The 20,274-nt window shown below is 50.4% G+C and overlaps 1 protein-coding gene across 2 annotated transcripts in view; it reads left to right on the top strand.

Annotated features, from left to right (window-relative positions):
• POLR1A (RNA polymerase I subunit A) overlaps window positions 1–20,274 on the top strand; it is an 88,925-nt gene that overhangs the window by 58,254 nt on the left and 10,397 nt on the right. For both annotated transcript variants that reach the window (XM_088841346.1, XM_088841345.1), the window contains exons 15-27: window positions 2,295–2,444; window positions 4,082–4,265; window positions 6,848–6,930; window positions 7,046–7,204; window positions 8,841–8,939; window positions 9,925–10,077; window positions 11,356–11,438; window positions 11,891–12,056; window positions 12,875–13,096; window positions 14,210–14,424; window positions 17,032–17,199; window positions 18,238–18,373; window positions 18,845–19,002. In XM_088841346.1, coding sequence (XP_088697472.1) covers window positions 2,295–2,444; window positions 4,082–4,265; window positions 6,848–6,930; window positions 7,046–7,204; window positions 8,841–8,939; window positions 9,925–10,077; window positions 11,356–11,438; window positions 11,891–12,056; window positions 12,875–13,096; window positions 14,210–14,424; window positions 17,032–17,199; window positions 18,238–18,373; window positions 18,845–19,002 — 1,976 coding nt within the window. The remainder of the gene's footprint in view (window positions 1–2,294; window positions 2,445–4,081; window positions 4,266–6,847; window positions 6,931–7,045; window positions 7,205–8,840; window positions 8,940–9,924; window positions 10,078–11,355; window positions 11,439–11,890; window positions 12,057–12,874; window positions 13,097–14,209; window positions 14,425–17,031; window positions 17,200–18,237; window positions 18,374–18,844; window positions 19,003–20,274) is intronic.

The following is a 20,274-nucleotide window of genomic DNA, read 5'->3' as shown; positions in this document are numbered from 1 at the left end:
CTGCTCCAGTATTCTTGCCTGGAAATTTTCCGTAGACAGAGGATCCTGGCAGGCTACAGTCCATGCGGTTGCAAAGTCGAACACAACTTTGTGAGCATGCAAACACATAGAGTGAATGAGAGCTTCCCAGGTGGCTCGGTGGTAAAAAATCCGCCTGCCAGGTGCAGGAGACATAGGAGAAGCGGGTTAGATCCCTAGGTCAGGAAGATCTCTTGGAGAAGGAAAGGGCAACCCACTCCAGTATTCTTGTCTAGGAAATCCCATGGATAGAGGAGACTGGCAGGCTACAGTCCATGGAGTTGCAAAAGAGTCATACACAACTCAGTGACTCAGCAACAACAGATTGAGTGGATGGTCACACTGATTTAAGGAGGAGAAGGACTCCCCAGCCTTTCAAGTAGCCATAATTAATTCCAGTCAAATCGATTTCTGGGATCAGCTCTGTAACAGTGAATCGTGTGGAAGCCCAACTGGTGGCCGAGCTGTCACCTCACCAGCATGCCCTCTGATGGGCCTCACACAGAGACTCTGTCCTTCGTGCTCCTGACTTATGTTGCCTTAATGACTGCTTCTAAAGTGCCAAGTCTTCTTGTCAGTGTCACTTGGGAGGCTTATTCTCTGCATCATTGATTTAGCCTCGAAGTCCAGGCTAGGAATATGTTGGGTTGACCAAAAAATTTGTTCGGATTTCTCCATAACATTCTATGGGAAAACCCAAAGGAACTTTTTGGCCAGGTCAGTATGTGGAACAAGGGATCCTGCTAAAAGTGAAATCTGAGCATGTCACTCCTGTGATCAAAACCTTCCAAAATACCTTTCCCTCACACTCAAATGAAAAGCCTCCTGCCCGAATGAATGATCTGACTTCCTCAGGGCTCCCTTCTCCGTTGTGGTAAGGCCCTATTCAAAATCCCAGGTATTCTCTCTCCCCTTGCTCTACCCTAGCTCTTCTTTCCCTGCTTTATTTTCCTCCGAAGTGTGGATCCACTTGGGACTGGAGGCTCCGCTGAGGGCAGCAACTGTTTTATTCACCACTCCCCCCAGCACCTGGTTCATAGTAAGCACTCGACATATAATTTGTAAATGAATGAACGGATTGTAACTGTATTCTACGTTTGCGCAATGCTAAGGCTAAGAGAGCATAACTGTTTGCCCCACAACTCATGACCAGTATGATGGAGTGGACACTGGGACACCCCCTGAGTCTCACGGCTTCACTGCAGCTCACTTCTTGGGCCTCCTCTGTGAAGCTCTTTCGAGGGAAAGCTCTGAGTTCTTAGTCTTCACATCCTTTCCTCCTTGGTGCCAGAAAGTCGACGCTATTCTGCAGGAGGATGTTATTGATTGTATGTGATAATTGTCATGTGCTTTGATGTGGCCTGAAAATGGGAGAAGGATGCTTCCGATGAGCGTCCCTGGACCTTCGCCCCGGTCCTGGGGCTGACATGTCAGGGCTGCCTTTGCCTCCCTCAATCCTGCTGTCCTTTTTTTTTTTTAAACCACATGCAAATTTAAGTCTTTCTCTGCTGTGAGCCTGCAGCAGTTTATTTTGCTTTCCTTCCCTTGGTCTATTCGGGAACTTAATTTTCAGGTCAGGGGGTTAAGTGAGGTTCTCAGTGACGTGTGTGTTTCTAATCCTGTTGTTGTTATTCACTTGCTCAGTCATGTCCGACTCTGTGACCCCTGGACCGCAGCACACCAGGCTTCCCTGTCCTTCACTGTCTCCCAGAGTTTGCTCAAACTCATGTCCGTGGAGTCAGTGATGCTATACAACCATCTCATCCTTTGTCACCCTGTTTTCCTGCCCTCAGTCTTTCCTTGCATCAGGGTGGTTTCCAGTGAGTTGGCTCTTCGTTTCAGGTGGCCAAAGTTTTGGAGCTTCAGCATCAGTCCTTCCAATGAATTCAGGGTTGATATCCTTTAGGACTGACTGGTTTGATCTCCTTGCTGTCCAAGGGACTCTCAAGAGTTTTCTCCAGCACCACATTTTGAAAGCATCAATTCTTCAGTGCTCAGCCTTCTTTTTGGTCCACCTCTCACATGCTGTGCATTATACATAAGTCACATAAGCAGAAAAGTAAAATCTGAGAGCAGCTTGTCCCACAGACAAGAAACTGTCCCTTTGTTGTTGGTGGTGGTGGTGGTTGGTTGGTTTTTTTTTTTTTTCTGCTTTACCTATAGCTCATCAGAATGGAGTTGTCTGCCTTTCAGGATTAAGAAAGACATGCGGACCTAAAAGGAAACACTTTGGCTTTTCTTCCTGCCATCAGCTTTGTCTTCTTTTTTCTTTCCAGGTCGTGTCCACATTGCTCATCAACATAATCCCGGAGGACCATATCCCCCTGAACTTGTTGGGAAAGGCGAAGATCGGTGGAAAGGCCTGGGTGAAGGAGTCTCCTCGGCCCGTTCCCGGCTTTAACCCCGACTCCATGTGCGAGTCCCAGGTATGGCTGCCGAACTGTGTACGTTGGAGACTTCCAGTCCCAGGTTTAGGCGGCTTGATTTAAAACCAAGACAGAGAAGTGGAGGCACATGTATAGAAAGAGGAGTCATGCCTCGAAGGAAAGAGTTGTACCAAGCCGTGTAGAGTCAACCACTAGCATTCCTTTTTAAATTTATATTTTTTAGTTTCTTTATGTGTTTGGCTGTAGGCTGTCCTAGGTCTTAGTTGTGGCAAGTGGGATCTTTAGTTGCAGCGTGTGAACTCTTAGTTGCAGCATCTGGGATCTAGTTCCCTGACCTAGGGATTGAACCTGAGATCCCTGCATTGGAAGCTCAGACTCTTAGCCACCAGATCACCAGAGAAGTCCCCGACCATTAGCACTTGGCTCTTATGTAAATTTCATAACCAGCTTGGGAAGGCTTTTCCAGCAGAAGGCCACAAACTTGACTCTGCAAAGCTTGGAAATGCAGACCCTGAGACCAGTGAGTGGCTGGCTATCATCATCCTGTGCTGAGGTTTCACACCTCCCAGCTCCATGCCTAGGAACCAGGCCTCAGCAGCAGCTCCAGGACAACCAAACCCCAGGGACACAGCGCTGTTGCAGGAGAGTGAGACTGTGACCCCACACTTAAGATTTCCAGGGCCTCACGTGCTCTTGGTGGGGAAGTATCCCCAGGGCCCCTGCTCACAAGGGCTTTGTCACAGGGTCTAACACACATGCCATTCATAATAGAACCCAAGCTGCCCCTTTTCTTTCCCTTCATAGATCATATGCTTAATGTGTACATCACTCTTCTTTAAATTAAAAATCCTTTAAACTAGAAATTTAAATTTAGTTTTAAATTTAAATTCAAACTAGAAATCCTTATTTAAATTAGCTTCTAATGCTTGAAACAAGCTTTAGGGAAGTACAAATTCAGGCCTTAAAGGATATTAGAAAGGTTCTTTGTTTCTTACTCCCAAGGTTCCAGGGAGGAAGTGCCTAGGCCAAGGTCACAGTTATGAAGTTTAGACTCAAAGTGTACTTCTTTCCAGTCACAAAGTTTTTGTCAAGGATACATAACGCCAAGTCAGAACAGATGGGTGATGGGAGTGGGGCACGTAGGAACACACTGAACTGTTTATAGTGGGGGGGGGGGTTATAGTCCCCAAAAGAGAATTTTGTTTAATGTTCTTTTTTTTATTCTTATTTTATTGTTGGCTGTGCTGGGTCTTCGTTGCTGCGTGGGTTTTTTTTCTCTAGTTGCGGAGAGCCTGTAGGCTACTCTGCAGTTGTGGTACACAGGCTTCTCATTTCTGTGGCTCCTCTTGTTGGGCAGCACAGGCCTCAGTAGTTGTGGCTCCTGGGCTTTAGAGTACAGGCTCAGTAGCTGTGGCTCACGGAGTTAGTTCCTCCAAGGCATGTGGGATATTCCCAGATCAGGGATTGAACCCATGTCTCCTGCATTAGCAGATGAATTCTTTACCACTGAGCTACCAGGGAAGCCTTGAATGTTGTTCTCAATGTTCTCACCTGCTTTATCCCCTTCTTTGCATCAAGAATTTGAGGCAGGTGAGGGTTATAAGGTGAGTAGGACATGGAGTGAGGGAGGGGCTGGGGGCTCCCCCGACCCAGCGCCAGTGGCCATCCGTCCGCAGGTGATCATCAGAGCAGGGGAGCTGCTGTGCGGGGTGCTGGACAAGGCGCACTACGGTAGCTCCGCCTACGGTCTGGTCCACTGCTGCTACGAGATCTACGGTGGGGAGACCAGCGGCAGGGTTCTCACCTGCCTGGCCCGTCTCTTCACCGCTTACCTGCAGCTCTACAGAGGCTTCACCTTGGGTGAGTGAGGCAAGTGCCTCTGGGGCCCCACCCCGCTCAGTCCGCTTCCCCAGCCAGCACACCTGCCAGATTGTCTCCCGCTTTCAGGGGAACAGCCGGGCTCCTTTCACGAGGGCATCTTCACAGGGCCACCAGTGACGCTGCACAGCCTTGCTTCTTCTCTGTGCTTCTGCACCCCTGCTACACACACCCAAACCACCCCAGTCGCTTCATCTCTTCATAGAGCACAGAGTGACACCCCTCCCACCATCTGCATTTCCATTCTGTCCCTTTCTCAATGCCTTTCTTTATGGTCTCCAGTCTCCTAGACTGATTTTTCTTCACACTCATACCTCCATTCTCTCCTGCAAGTGCCCTTCCAGAATCTTTCAGGCACTCTGCGCTCTACCTGGAGTCTTCCCTGTTGTCAGAACAGCCCGCACCTCCCAACACAGGGGGTTCTGTTGGAAACACCACGTTGGGGCAGACCTGTCAAGTGATCCTAAGACAGAAAGAGGAACTTTCTCCCTGGAAATGACAGCCCACTGTTTTAGGAAGTTGACTTTGATAAAGAAAACAAGGAGACCGATATTTTCCATGCTGTGAGCTCATTCAGAGCAGTGTGCATAGCAGAGTCCGAGCCCTTCTGCAGTTTCCCATGCATGAGGAATGGGTGTCAGGCCTCACACTAAGCGGGACCCCCAGCAAGTGTGGGAATCATCCAGCTGATGAAACTGAGTTCATGGATTGGCTCACGTGCAGACAGGGAGCCAGTGGGTCTGCTAGAATTTGCTTATTGGCCTGAAGCAAGGCCGTCCTAATCATAAAAATTTATATTGTGGAAAAGTCAAAATAAACACAGACATGAAAATAATTAAAATTCACCCATCATTCAACTGCCAGAGATAACACCAATATTGACTTGATACTTGTCTTTCTAGACTTTCCAAGGACAAACACTTTCAGAAAAAAAGGGGTTCCTACAGTAATACCTAGTGGTTTGTAATCTGCTCCCCTCCACCATTTACAGATATGTTTTATAAATGTCCTGTGAGCAAATATAAACTGATTTCCTCAGGTCCGTGGCTATAAACTATTCTGCTTTTATAGATGTACCATGGTTTATTTTACCAGTTCCTGTTATTAGACATTTTAAGCTCTTTCCTGGTCCTCACAGTATTTCTCGGATGAGCTTCCTTGAACAAATATCTTTAAAAATGGAAAGTAGATGGAATTTCCTGGTGGCACAGTGGATAAGAATCCACCTGCCACTGCAGGAGACATGGGTTCGATCCCTGGTCCAGGAAGATCCCACAGGCCGCAGAGCGAGTAAGCCTGTGTGCCACAACTACTGAAGCCTGCACGCCTAAAACCTGTGCTGTACCACAAGAGAAGCCATCACAATGAGAAGTCCACACAGAACCCCCGCTCACCACAACTAGAGAAAGCCTGAGCAAAGCAATGGAGACAAAAGCCAGTGCAGCCAAAAGTAAATAAATTTTAAAAATAAAAGTAGAGGAAGAATCCACAGCCAGACCGTGATGAGGACCAAACCTAACAAGCATCTCTGCTCAGCATGTGATCTGAGGAGAAACCGGCCAAAGTGCAAAAACTGTTTGGTGCCGAGACTGAGAGGGAGCAGGGCCAAGCTGGGCGTCAAGCTTGGAGGGAAGTCCAGGCTAGTGGAAGTGCCTTCAGCCCTCGCAGCCAGAGGTCACCGAAGGGACAGCAAGATGGCCTGGAGCTGACCCTGAGGAAGGGCCCATTGTCATGGTGTGGCTTGCTCACAGAGGGACAGATTCTTTCTCCTCCTCAAGTTCTTTAGAGGCACTCAGGCTTCCAGGACATTGCATGTGGGAGTCCCAGACATCTTAGCCCAGCTTTGCAACACCGCAGCCTTGAATTCCCTTCCCCCTGAGACCTTGGCTGAGGGACTGTTGAGGTCAGTAGCTCTCAAATGTAGACAGAAAGTAGTTCATTGAAAAATGAAGTGGGAAGACTTCCTGCCTAAGATGGGGAATTCCTTAGCCGTCTGAAGCCAGAAGGACAGGCTTCACTGAAGTGGCCCAGGCTCTCTTCCTTCCAGAGCAACAGAGAGGACTCCGCAGTGGTTGTCCCTGTCAGCCAGGCTTGGATGTGTCTCTGTGTGCTTGCCCATGGATTCGCACAGCTATACAGTGTGGTCCCTGCTGACATGTGATTTCTGGAAGTCAAACCCGGAATGTCTGCTCCCTCCCTCTTCTTTTTTCCTCAACCCCAGTTTTTCACCGAGAATGTCATCTTCACCTCTGTCCCATTCATCCAACATGTATTTTTTGAATGGAGGGCCTGTAGCTGGTGGCCAAGTATGGGACTTGGGCCTGGGTTGGCTTTCTACCTCTGTACCCGTGGGCTCAAGTTTGAGCCTTAGCTTTGTCATTTGTAAGATGATAAGCACTTAAGAGATGGTAGCAGTCTCTTTGAGGTGATGGGAATGTCACCATCATTATTCAGGTGCTCCCTGGGTGCCTGACGCTGTGCCCCATGCCCTGACCTCACCAAATTCACAACCTGGTGAGAAGTCAGGCCCGGTTGCATCCAAACTGGTCTGTTTCACTTCACAGGAGTAGAAGACATTTTGGTCAAGCCGAAGGCGGATATCAGGAGACATGGGATCATTGAAGAGTCCACCCACTGTGGGCCCCGGGTGAGGAGGGCCTGCGGGCTACCGCCTGCCACAGAGTCAGTCGGGCTCCAGCAGGATGGAGCGCACACCTTCCTCCCTTGCCTGCAGCCTCCAATGTTTCCTCTTTTAATCCTAGGCTGTCAGGGCTGCGTTAAACCTGCCAGAGGCAGCATCATGTGATGAGATCCAAGGGAAGTGGCAGGATGCCCATCTGGGTAAAGACCAGAGGGATTTTAACATGATTGACCTGAAGTTCAAGGAGGAAGTGAACCATTACAGCAATGAAATTAACAAGGTTAGTCCAATGGCATGTGCACTTACCACCACCATTTTGAATGCGTTTTTTTTTTTAATGACATTGTGAGTCTTACTCTGGGCCTCTGGGAGCAATTTGCCTCTTGAACAGCTGACTAGGTGAAACTCGAGATGGGGCGAGTAGAACTGATCACTTTGAAAAGCCAAGGGATTTGTACCCTCAGTTAGGGTCTGGAGAGGTCTCCCTTAATTAATGCTGAGCATGAAGGCATTGCATTATTCTTTCTTTCTTTTATTTATTTTTTGACTCACAACCTGGCTTGTAGGATCTTAGTTCTCCAACCAGGGATTGAACCCAGGTCCTCAGCAATGAAAGCACCTAGTCCTAAGCACTGGACCACCAGGGAATTCTGTACTGGTTGTCGTTTTAAATGTTTGTATTTTAGAGTAGTGGCCTTAAAGGGGACTGAAAAAAGTCTTTTCCAGGGGCCTCTGCAGGGTGCAGGGGCACAGTAAAGGATTAGCACCTCCAGTGCTGCATGTTTAGGAAAGCTGGTGTTTGAATCCTGGCTCTTCCATGGACTTTCTCTGAGATCTCCGGCCTTGTGTGATGTGAGCGGTCTGAGCGACATGTCCTCCCCTGGGGCAGGGATGGGAAGAGCACCTGCCTCACGGATTTGCTGGCAGAATTCAGGAACTCATCTGCACAGTGTCCTGTGTGAGGTCTAACTGCCCCGCCAGTCCTCCAAAGCCCCGCAGCTGAGAAAGGAGAGGGAGCCCTGCTCTTGCCGCAGAGCTGGGGCTCCCAGTCCTGCAGCTTGAAGGAGCCTACTGGCTCTCACCCGGCCTCCTGGGCCTTGACACACCACCTGAGGAGGAGAAAGGGAGGGAGGACCAAGCCCAGCAGCAGTTAGTGTTGGCTGACTCAGTTCTGACTGGCTCTCAGCAGACCTTGTGGTACAGTTCCGTCCTTGCGAGGCGAGGGTCGTTCCAGCCTTCCAGCACTGCTCGAGAACAGGGAGGCTCAGCTTCCAGGACTCACTGGGGATGCTGCGGGTGGGGCGTCATCTCAAGCGTCTCAGGATTACTGTATTTCTTGTCCTCTGTCTCTTCACATCCACCTTGTCTTTCCTGCATGAGGGTAGGTGTCTGCATCCACAGGCAGAGGCTTAGATAAACTCAGAACCACCCCACCTCTCCACAGCATCTCCCCAATCCACCTGGGGGCTTTGGCTACTCTTCTGCCCCAGGAGCTGAGGTGAAGCGCCTGCTTGGCGCTTGGGCAGCATGTTGGCAGATACGAGTATGACACGGGCACTGGTCATCATGGCTGCTTGTCCAGGGCCAGGCTGTGCTCTGATGGGTGAGTTCCCAAGGGCACCACCTTAGGTTTTATTTTTAATCAGCTGCATATCAACATCACGAACTAAAGCTGCTGGCCCCTTTGCATCTGCCTTCTGGCTTCCTGGCAGAGGTGTCAAGAGCGTGGCACCCGGGGCCATTCTTTAGACCTCTTTCCAGGGCTTCCAGCCAAAGGGTTAATGCTGACAAGACTTCTCCAATGGGATCTGGCACTGCTCTCCAGATTCATAGTCTAAGCGGGCTCCTGCATTTACCTTCTGAACCTGAGATTCCCAAAGGGGAGTCACTGACCGATGCGTGTGTTCCATCCGCAGGCATGCATGCCCTTCGGTCTGCACAGACAGTTCCCAGAGAACAATCTGCAGATGATGGTGCAATCTGGAGCCAAAGGTTCGACAGTGAACACCATGCAGGTGTGAGCAAAGGCGGGCTGACTGCTTGGCAGAAGGCTGGGGTGGTTGAGGAGGCAATTTTCAGATTTGTTTCTGTGTTTGAAAGAATCCATGTTGCGTGTAAAGCATGGCAAGTACTGTTCTATACAGAATTATATGTAGAAATCAGTATAGGAGCTAACCACTGTTAACATACCAGTATTATAGACACATAGAGATAAATATCCAGATAGTGTATCGTGTGTGTACATGTTAAGTTGCTTCAGTCGTGTCCGACTCTTCGCGACCCCATGGACTGTAACCCACCAGGCTTCTCTGTCCATGGGATTCTCCAGGCAAGAATACTGGAGTGGGTTGCCATTTCCTTCTCCATAGTGTATCATATAGATAGCTATTATAAATTTAGATACTGTGTGGTTATATATTTTCATGTTGTGGTGCTATCACAATGATTTCACAAATCTTAGCAACTCTTTTTAAAATTTGATGACCTTGAGAGAGTCTTAAGGACCATCTCATTGTTCGATGAGTACAGAACAGTAGGAATGGGCTTACAAGGTTCGAGGCCATCAGGAAATCCTTTTGACTAAGTAAAATCCCGACACACTGCCCCTAAGAGCATCACTAGGCAGTTTCATTCTCTTTTGACCTGAGAATGTTCAGGATTACAATAAACTATATTTTCTGCTCGTCTCAGTTTCCCTGTTAGGAAGGTCCCTTTCAGGTATAACACGAGATTCTTCCGAAACATGGCTGCTTTTGCAAAGCACTATCTATTTCAACTGATTCCAAATGTGAAAATTCTAATCAGTCAGTGAAAGGAAGATACAGTTATTTTCCTGAAACATCAGCTTTCCTGGTTCTTTAAGAAATGTAGGTTGACCTTCAGGAACTCCATTTCCATGCAGTTTTTCTTGACAAGCAGGTGCTCCATCCCCTGCTGGGACAGAGCATCACTTAAGGCGTGTGTGGGTCTTCAGTTCCATCTGGGTTTCCTTTCTCCCAGATTTCATGCCTGCTGGGCCAGATCGAATTGGAAGGTCGGAGACCCCCGCTCATGGCATCCGGCAAGTCGTTGCCCTGCTTCGAGCCTTATGAATTCACCCCCAGGGCTGGTGGCTTCGTCACTGGCAGGTTCCTCACTGGCATCAAGCCTCCGGTATGTATTTTTTGGTTTTTCCTTTGGGCTTTCCTCCTCATTTCTTTGCTCAGGAGTAGGAAGCCTGTGACCTTCACCAACAGCTTTAAGCAAAGATAGTCAAGAAATAAATGCCACCACATCCTTGCTTATCCTTTAGATGGAGGGGGCCCCTGAGGACTGTAAGAGCCACATCATATTTACCTTTGTAATGCCAGAGCCCAGCGCGGTGCCTGGCACATCGTGGGTGTTCAGGCAGGATTGCTGATGAGTGGGAAGATGAATAAGATCAGTCCCAGCTCGACCTCTTCCTGCCTCATGCCTTCTCTCAGCCGGTTCTTCCCTTCCTCTGAGGGCAGCTGGGGAAGGGGAAGCCCTCCCCAGAGTGCTCTCCATTGCCAAAAGGAGCATCACAGAGATTTAGTTTACCAAGCTCCCCTAAGAGAGCCTCATGGCTCTTCCTTGACCCTGGGGAAACTGACCAGTTGTAGCAAATGCCTAGTTTTTCCTGCATCAACGATAGAACGCTCCCCTAAGAGAAAGGTTTTCTCCTCACACTTTGAGAAATGGCTTTTTGATTAGTGCTTTCTGTTGCCTAGTCCAGTGCATCTCTGCAAAGATGCCTCTTGTGGTCAGACAACTAAGTCTAGGTTGTGGAGAGGACTGACCTTTGGGTCAAGGCCATTGGCTATGCCCAGGGCTTCTCTCTTTGTCTCACACAGACTCTCCAGTGTTTGTCCATGGCCTCTGGCAAAGGGTGCTGGAGAGCCGATGTAGACCAGAGAGTTCTAAACTCTGGTTGCAACCCCTAAGTGAATCATGAAACCACGGTAAAAGATAGCAACTGGCTTTATGTGATGAGATAGAGTAGGGTGACAAAGAAGGCAGCCGAGTGAGGGCTGGAGTCATTTCATAAAGTTTCATAGCTTTAGCTTGAATCGTGTGTCTTTATCCACACACGTGTGTGGATGTATGTACATGTTTGCCGATCATTGTTATAAGCACATGTCTCATTGTGGAAGTTTGGAAAACACTACGTGATGAGGCAAAGGTGCCATTTCTGTTTGAAAAATGGAGTGTGGCACTGAGGATGGACTCCTGAGAATGAGAACTGGCCGTTCTTCTCCACTTGCCCCTCTGCTGTCAGGCAGGATAAGACAGAGGTCACCCCAGGGGAGGGCAGATGTCTCTGGTGTCATCAGAGCCTTCAGAGCTGCGGGGGACATTGGCCTGAGCCGCCCTCCAGGAAGCAGGCTATCCTCACTGTGCCACCCCTGGATCTTCCCGCTTCTCCCACAGGAGTTCTTCTTCCACTGCATGGCCGGGCGAGAGGGTCTGGTGGACACTGCTGTGAAGACCAGCCGTTCCGGCTACCTCCAGAGGTAAAAAGCACCTGCCCTTCCACTTTTAGGTGGCTCAGCGTCCCAGGTCCATTCAACCTCTGTCACTTTTTCACATTTTCATTGCCAATTCGCTTAAGATCCCTTTGCGGGGGGGAAAAAAACTTGTGAAAAGTAATTCATGGGTGTTCTGAGACAGAAAATAGCCAGTATTCTTCTCCTTCTAGAGGATTGGTCTAGCGTGAACTCAGGTTTACAGGAAGGGCCCAGGTGTCAGCAGGTGTGCCCTTTCCTGGAGAGTGACTGGGCAGGCAGCCACGGCTGGAGATGGGAGCGAGGATCGCACAGGGGCATGGGAGCTAGCCTGTCCCGGGGCTTGCTTGGCTGTGGAACAGCAGTCCCCCTTTCTGCCTCTGCCTTCCACCTGCCCCATCAAAGGCTGCTTCAGGAGGTGTGAAGCCCCAGTAGGCACTGAGCTGAGGATCTTTGTACAGGTGCATCATCAAACACCTGGAGGGGCTGGTTGTGCAGTACGACCTGACAGTCCGTGACAGCGACGGCAGCGTGGTGCAGTTCCTGTATGGTGAGGACGGCCTGGACATCCCCAGGACACAGTTCCTGCAGCCTAAGCAGTTCCCCTTCCTTGCCAGCAACTATGAGGTAGTGTGCCGCCTTCAGGAGCCTGGGGGGTGGCGGGGTAGGGCCTGTGCGGTGGACCTCCCACCCTGAGCTTTGCCACCCAATCAAAGTGACCACTGAAAACTAGAGTAGGGAGAATTTAAAAGCACCAAGCAATGCCCTGGAACACCTGACATGGCAGACGCTTCAAACAGCTGCACTGTTGGGGGCATTTACGGTCCTAAACTCGAGTGCGCTGTGGCTGCTGTCTGCCTGCCTCCTCTCTGCTGCCTGGGCACACAGGGGCCCCCCGCCCATTTTACAGGCAAGACAACTGAGTATCAGAGTTTAAGTGACGAGCTGGTGAGGTGGAGAGCTTGTGTCTGCACCCAGGCCCTCTGACTCACAAGCCCGTGCTTTTCATTCCATGCCTTACTGGCCCAAGAGGGATCGTCAGCATAGGCTGAGCAGTGTTCCAGGTTTTGCAGATTGGGAAACTGAAACTGACATGGCCTGTTCAAAGTCATGAGCAGGTGGTCAGATTGAAAGTTAAGGGCCAGCTCCTATCCACCCTGGTGCCTGTCCCCTCCTCCTTTCTTCCCAGAAATACCTGTGTTCTGGAAGGACTCTGAGTGTCAGGGTTTCTGCCCCATGACCTCAGCTCCCGAGACCGCCAGCTCCCGACTCTGGTTGGCACAGAGTGAGGCCCTGGTTAGCGGCAGGTGCTCAGCCCCCTAGGGGGCATCGTGAGGGCTCCACACAGGCCACCTCCTACGAAGTTGTGTGAGTTGTGCGCCATGGCCTTTGTGTTACACCTTCACCTCTTCTTTCTTGCTTGTGTGGTTGGTCTGTCTGTCAAGGTGATAATGAAATCGAAGCATCTCCATGAAGTTTTATCCAGAGCGGATCCCCAGAAAGCTCTCCGTCACTTCAGAGCCATCAAAAAATGGCACAGCAAGCATTCTAGCACCCTCCTGAGGAAAGGCGCCTTCTTGAATTACTCCCAGAAAATTCAGGCAGCTGTGAAAGCCTTGAACCTTGAGGGCACAAATCAGAATGGCCGCAGCCCCGAGACTTACCAGGTGATGCTGGAGGAGGCGGGGGATCACTGGGGTTGAGGGGATGAGGGGTTGTTTTCCTGGTGGAAGGTCCAGCCATGAAATCTAGCTTCATTCACTATTGGCCAGGAAAAAATGGCACTCAGATATCAATTTAAGGGGGGGAAATCTTTACAAAGAGGCCTCCCCGGTGGCTTAGAGGTAAAGAATCCACCTGCAGTGCAGGAGGTCGGGTTCAATCCCTGGGTCAGGAATATCCCCTGAAGGAGGGCATGGCAACCCGCGCCACTATTCTTGCCTGGAGTATCCCGATGGACAGAGGAGCCTGGAAGGCTATAGCCCATAGGGTCCCAAAGAGTCAGACATGACTGAGGCAGCTGAGCATGTATGCTCGCATCTTTACTAAGGTGTGGGCAGGGTTCCAGGCAGCTAACTAGGGCTGGTGAGTTGGGTTCCCCAGCCTCCCTGAGGACATGAACAGTCATCAGGAGTGGAGAAGGTGGCCGTAGGCAGAGACCACATGACAGGAGCCCTCAGTTGAGAGACTGGGCCTCAGAGACCCCTTAGGGTGGGAACTGGATGTCCAGCCTTACCCTCCTCCCTCTGTCCCCTCTTCTTCTGCGATCTCCCACCGTCTAAGCATAGCTGAGCCAGGAGGCAGGGGAGCGCTTTGAAGCGGTTGCTATGCGACAGCTTTGGGGCATTGGGCATGTGAAAGCCTGGACAGGGGACAGACGGGGATCAGCACGGTCACTTGGCTCATGCTGACTGTGTCCTCGTTGGCCTGAGACAGCCCTGGTTTGCCTCTCATCCCTGGATGATTATTAATAATGTTCCATTTTATTCTACAAGAATTGCAGTTTGGAGAGTAGCTTACATGGTTGCCCTGCTTGTGCTTGAAGGGCCACAATGAATGGCTCCTAGAGTTGTGGTCAAGCAGTACGCCCTGGGATGGATTCGGTTTCTCTGTGCTTCCAATGTCAAAATGGCTTTCCTATGCTGTCAGATTTCTGTCTCTTTCCCATGCTGTCATTTGAAGCAAGGGCCTTTGATCCTTCTTATCCAACTGGACACCCCAGGAAGAGAAGCCCGTTCCTGGTGTTGTCCCACATAGCTGAGTCCTGTCCTTCCTTCCAGATGCTGAGGATGTGGGCTGAGTTAGACGAACAAAGCCGGAGGAAGTACCAGAAGAAGGCGGCTCCTTGTCCCGACCCCAGTCTGTCTATCTGGCGCCCAGACATCTACTTTGCATCCGTGTCAGAAACATTTGAAAAGAAGATAGACGACTACAGCTGCGAGTGGGCAGCTCAGGCAGAGAGGAGTTACGAGAAATCGGGGCTTTCTCTCGACAGGTAATAACATTGACCTTTTGCACCTGCAGAGGGAGACTCTGCTTCTCTCAGGCCCTTCCCTGCCCAGTCTGGCAGCCTCCTGGGTCTGAGACTCCAGTAGGAGGGAGGGAAGTGAAACAGAGGGCACCTTGCAAGCCCAGAGGGCTGCAGGACAGATGAGAGCTTAGGCAGGAGTGTATCCCCCACCTGGACCAAGATGGAGGAGACTGCTCTTCAGGGAAGGAGACTTACATAGTGACCATTCTCTTGAGTGTGGGATGGTAGGCATGGCTCAGTGACAGGCAGGGAGTCTGGTCAGCAGCTGCCAGCCTTGGGACCTGGCACAGATCATCCTTTGCCCTTTGACACCACATTTCAGCCTTTTGTAAGGACCTGGGTCTGATGATTCCAGTGACCCTTTGAGCTTCGAGTTTCAAAGCTTCGAGGAAGAAGGACCACATGGAGTCCCCAGCTTGGACTTGTTCACAGAAAAATAAAACAGGGAAAAGCAATTAATTAATATGAAAAATACTTTTGTCAGCTGTAAATTTAGTATGGCGTAATGTGATATTGTTGCTCAAAGCTAATGTAAATAACTATAGTGATTAAAAGTAGAATGTTAAGGAATTAATGAATGGCTCCTTGATCATTTCTGTCTTTGACTGCATTTGAAGTAGTGTTTGGGCTTCCCATTCCCAGGTGGTGCAGTGGTAAAGAACCTGCCTGCCAATGCATTAGACACAGATTCAACCCCTGGATCAGGAAGATCCCCTGGAGAAGGGGATCCAGTATTCTTGCCTGGAAAATTCCTTGGACAGCGGAGCCTGGGAGGCTACAGTCCATGGGGTTGCAAAGAGTCAGACACGACTTAGTGACTAGTGACTTAACAAGACAAGTGGGAAGCCAGGCATGGACCAGCACTGAGCCAGAGTGAATTGAAAGGTGGCATGTGCCCCCAAGGAATGTCTGCTGGGGCACTGGTCTCAGAGCAGTATCAGGGGGTCCTTCCCGCTCAGTTCTCTTAGCCTGGCCTGCAGAGCTGGAGGCCTGAGATCATCTGCTGTAGCTTGGCTGCATGTCCTGCACCTGATGAAACCCTGCCAGATACACAGGGAATCTGAGGGTCCATGGAGTGGGACTGTGACAGGGGAAGGAGCAAAGACAGATTCTTGGGTGGAGGACCTGGAGTGGAGGGACAGCTGTCACTTTTTACGCCTTAAACTGGTTTTTCCAGCCAGGCCTCAGAGGTATGAAGACAGAGTACTAAATCACAGCAGGTTGTGGTTTAGCTGCCAACTGGGTTTTCCCTGAAAGAGCAAGGCCCTGATTCCCTTTCACCTTCCTCCCTGCCACTCAGGATGCTGCCATTTACTTTCAGAAGGACCATGTGGGTCCTCCCTCCAACTGTGCTGCATCAGGAGTGGCGCAGGCTTAGCCTCGGGGAGCATCACTTAGGTTCGGCAGGCCGAGATGGGGAGGCAAGTGTGCTTCCGTGACTCTTACAGAGGCTCTGTTAGCAAGCCCCAAGCTCTGGGGACAACCCCAAAGTATTTGAAGGTTTTTTCTGTCAGGAATATTGATATGCACTCAAACCTCACTGGTTTGAAGTAGTTGGGAGAGAATACACGTCAGGTTAGTGAAAAGTCTGATTTTTATTAATAAAAAGAACTTGCGTAGAAATGTAGTTTTATTACTTCCCTCTGCACTCACACATAAGGTCCATTTAGTCTTGATTTATTGAGTCGATTCCTTGTCCTGTGTGCTGGGGTCACACAGTGTTCCTGTGGCTGTTCTGAAAATAGGAAGAAATGTTATTAGTAAGTTACAAAGGTTACAAAATCATATAGCACGCATACTTCCAAAGTGGTCCGTAGCCATTTGCGCTAATTAAGATAAGTGCCCTATTCCCGCCTCCCCCACCATATTCACACGCTTGTTCCGTGAACCTCTCCCTAGTTTGTACAGAGCGAGGTTTCAGCCCTCTCCAAGCTGTCATAGCCAGTGGGGAATAAAGAATTAGCCAAGAGAAATGTGAACAGTGAGTTCACAGGTTCCATGACATTCTCTGGGTAGACATGAGCAGTCTGAACATGGACATCGAGAGCTTTAGCCACCCAGTTGGGCTTTGTGCTGCGTCATTTAGGACATTTCAGGGTCATTGGCAGGAATTTAAGGCTTGCTGCTGCTGCTGCTAAGTCACTTCAGTCGTGTCCGACTCTGTGTGACCCCATAGATGGAAACCCACCAGGCTCCCCCGTTCCTGGGATTCTCCAGGCAAGAACACTGGAATGGGTTGCCATTTCCTTCTCCAATGTGTGAAAGTGAAGTCGCTCAGTCATGTCCGACCCTTAGCGACCCCACGGACTGCTCCATCCATGGGATATTCTACCAGGCTACCTACCAGGCTGCTCCATCCATGGGATATTCTAGGCAAGAGTACTGGAGTGGCTTGCCATTGCCTTCTCCGGAATTTAAGGCTTAGAAGGACCATTTGCCTGGTAAAACAAGCCCAGAAGGAGGAAGAGGTATCAGGTTCACGCACCCTGCTCACAGGGTCTGTCATCGGCTCATGACAGGCAGGTGGTGTCTGTGTCTCTGACCCCTGATGTCCCCCCACCCTGTTTCCAGTTTGAGGACTCTGCTGCAACTCAAGTGGCAGCGTTCACTATGCGACCCGGGTGAGGCCGTGGGCCTGTTGGCCGCCCAGAGCATCGGGGAGCCCTCCACACAGATGACGCTGAACACCTTCCACTTTGCCGGCAGAGGCGAGATGAACGTCACCCTGGGCATTCCAAGGTGGGCTTCAAGGGTACACGGGCTGGGTCTGTCCAAGCCTGCTCCTGGGAAGGAGGGCATTTCATTAGGGGGTAAAAGTGTGTGTGTGTGGATGAGTGAGAGTGTGTGTGTGTGGATGTGTGTGAGTGTGTATTAATGTGAGAGTGAATGTGTGTATGAATGTTGGAGTGTGTGGGTGAGCGTGTGTGTGAGTATGAATGTGGGGGTGTGTGTATGAAGTTTTGAGAGTAAGTGTTTGTGAATGAGAGACAGGGTCATCAAAGCGGGGGTCAGGGTTGGAATTTCCGGAGCCCAACTGGTTTCTGCACTTGGATCCATGCCCAGGCCTCTCAGCATCTCCATTTAGCTCTCCACCAACTCCTGAATCCCAGTGTCCTGGAACGCTTGTGAAACTGCAGGCTCCCAGGGTCAGGCCATCTGGTTGCCTGGCTCTGGGGGTACCATTCACCTAGAACAGAATCCAGAGGGACCCTGGCCCTTCAGGTCAGAGTGTGCACCCTGCAGGATGATGGCTGCTGGGCAAGAGGAAAGAACAGAGATCACACTCGCCTGCCCGGCCCGGCCACTTTCTAGCTGAGTGGCTCAGGCTCCTCAGCTTTCTCAGCCTCGGGGTTTGTGGGGAGGAGGAGGGCAGGGGCCACAGTGCACTCTGGCCAGGCTGGCTCACGGAGCCGTGGCTGAGGCCTGGCCGTGGTCCTTGTGCCCAGTAGGAGCGCTGCAGACACTGGTTCCCTTCCTTGCGTCTCTCGTTTGTTCAGTAAGCCCTTAGTCAGCACTGTAAGTGAGGCAAAGGTGACAGGAAGCAAGAAGACACAGCCCTGTCCTCGAGGAGCCCATGCTTCAGTGGAGGAAGCTGCAGAGTCCCTTGCTGTCACACACAGGGCCAGAGCAGGGACACCCTGATCAGCGTATTTCCTCCTCAAGATCTTAAGGTTTCTTGCAGATCCTGAAAGAACTCCAGCATGTTGATGAGAAAGACTTTGCAAAATAGAGACTCCGGTGCTTCTTTGGCTCAGATGTGCCCTTGTTCCATGACAGGTTGCGGGAGATCCTCATGGTGGCCAGTGCCAACATCAAGACGCCGATGATGAGTGTACCTGTGTTCAATACCAAGAAAGCGCTGAAGAAAGTGAAAAGCCTGAAGAAGCAACTCACCAGAGTGTGTCTCGGGGAGGTAATGATCTCCCTCAGATCCGGCCCCGGGCGTTTTCCTGTGTCCCCTCCATCCATCCTCCTATCCAGGAAGAAGGGCCTTTGTCAACTCTTCTGACCCTGGGCTCAGACTTCACCAGTGAGAGAGGCAGGCTTCCTCTGCCAGGTGCTGAGCAGGGGTGGGTCAGGAAGCTTTAAAAGTAACCACTGGTTTTGCAGCATTCTTACGTGCCTTACAAATAAAGATATTGTCTTGATTAATTTACCAGCCCCACTGAAGCCGTCCCCCACAGCCTCAGGCCCTTCCCAGGAGGTGTGACCTACAGGGTGGGGGTCCTTCTCCCTACCCTGAGAGGGATCTACATCAGCAGCGTTCATTTGAAACTTTGGCTTGTGGTCCCAGCCCCTGTGCCTGCAAACGCAGTTTTCCTACTTACAATGCTCAGTCCCAGGCATGGGGCACACTGGGTCAGGTCTGTCTGTCTGGTTCTAGGTGTTGGAGAAAGTTGATGTCCAGGAGTCCTTCTGTATGGGGGAGAAACAGAACAAGTTCCGGGTTTACAAGCTGCGGTTTCAGTTCCTGCCGCACGCGTACTACCAGCAAGAGAAGTGCATGAGGCCCGAGGACATCTTACACTTCATGGAAACCAGGTGAGGACTCAGGCCATTTGACTTTGGCAGATTCTTATTGTAGGACTTTGTCATCAACCTCGAGGGCTCCTGGCCACAGAACTCCCAGGGCCTGAGGGCTCTTGCCCAGATGATTCGCTCAAGGGAAGTGTTTAGGAAAACAGGAGGTCCTGCAGCTTCATCTGGCTTGTGGGTATGATTCCATTGCCCTGCCTGCCTCCTACTCTCTGGCCCATGAGTTTAAACTACTCATATTTAGAGGATTTAAGATGTAGGCATACACGGACCATAAAGAGAACAGAACTTTATCGAAGTGATGTTGTGGTGATGTCAGACCAGCCTGTGGTGGTCATTTCTGACATGACGTGGTTCCTAATACACTTATATTCTGTCAGGAAGGAGCCCTGTGCTAACAACATGCTGCTCTTAAACATAGTTCTATAACTGGGATTAACCTCCAACTTTTAAAAATAATTTTATTTGTTTATTTATTTTGGCTGTTCTGGGTCTTGTCATGGCACAGCCTTTTGTCTAGTTGCGGCAAATGGCGGTTACTCTCTGGATGTAGTGCAGAGGCTTATCGCGGTGGCTTCTCTTGTTTTGGAGCACGGGCTCTAGGGCACTTGGGCGTCAGTAGCTGCAGTGCATGGGCTCAGTAGTTGTGGCTCCTGGACTCCAGAGCACAGGCTCAGTAGTTGTGGCACGTGGACTTAGTTGCTGCGAGACATATGGTGTCTTCCTGGATCGGGAGCAAACCCACGTCTCCTGCCTTGGCAGGCAGATTCTTTACCACTGACCCACCAGGGAGGTTCTGCCTCCACCTTTTTATGGAGAAGGTCTGGTTCCCTTCTGGTAGGGAGATTGAGCATCCGTTTTTCTCTCAAGTTCAAGTCATTGTTCGACACTGGACAGCACGGGCTACAGTGCTGAGTGCCCAGGTTGGAAGGGGGTTTCATATCAGGGCTGGTGAGAACCAACAAAGCACTGCTGACTTTCCAGCTGACCTTGGATGGTGGAGCGCAGACTCAAATGGCTGCGGGGTCGGCAGGTAAGAAGGCCAGTGATCCATTTGGGAGCCCCTGGCCAGTTGGAGAGCATGTCATCTGCCTCGAGAAGGCAGGAATGTGGGCCAGGGTGGTCAGACCTTCTGATTCAAAAAAAGTAATAAGAAAACTAACTACCTCTTTTTTTTTTTCCTGTCTTTGGTTGGTTGTTTTTTTTTTTTGCGTCTGTGCTTGCTCAGTCGTTTCAGTCATGTCTGACTCTTGGCAACCCTATGGACTGTAGCCCACC

The sequence above is a fragment of the Moschus berezovskii genome, chromosome 11 (assembly GCF_049115385.1).
Source record: "Moschus berezovskii isolate FMDL1 chromosome 11, NW_MosBer_1.0, whole genome shotgun sequence".
NCBI lineage: Eukaryota > Metazoa > Chordata > Mammalia > Artiodactyla > Moschidae > Moschus > Moschus berezovskii.
Note: the sequence above shows the minus strand (reverse complement) of the source record. Positions and strands in the feature narration are given on the sequence as shown.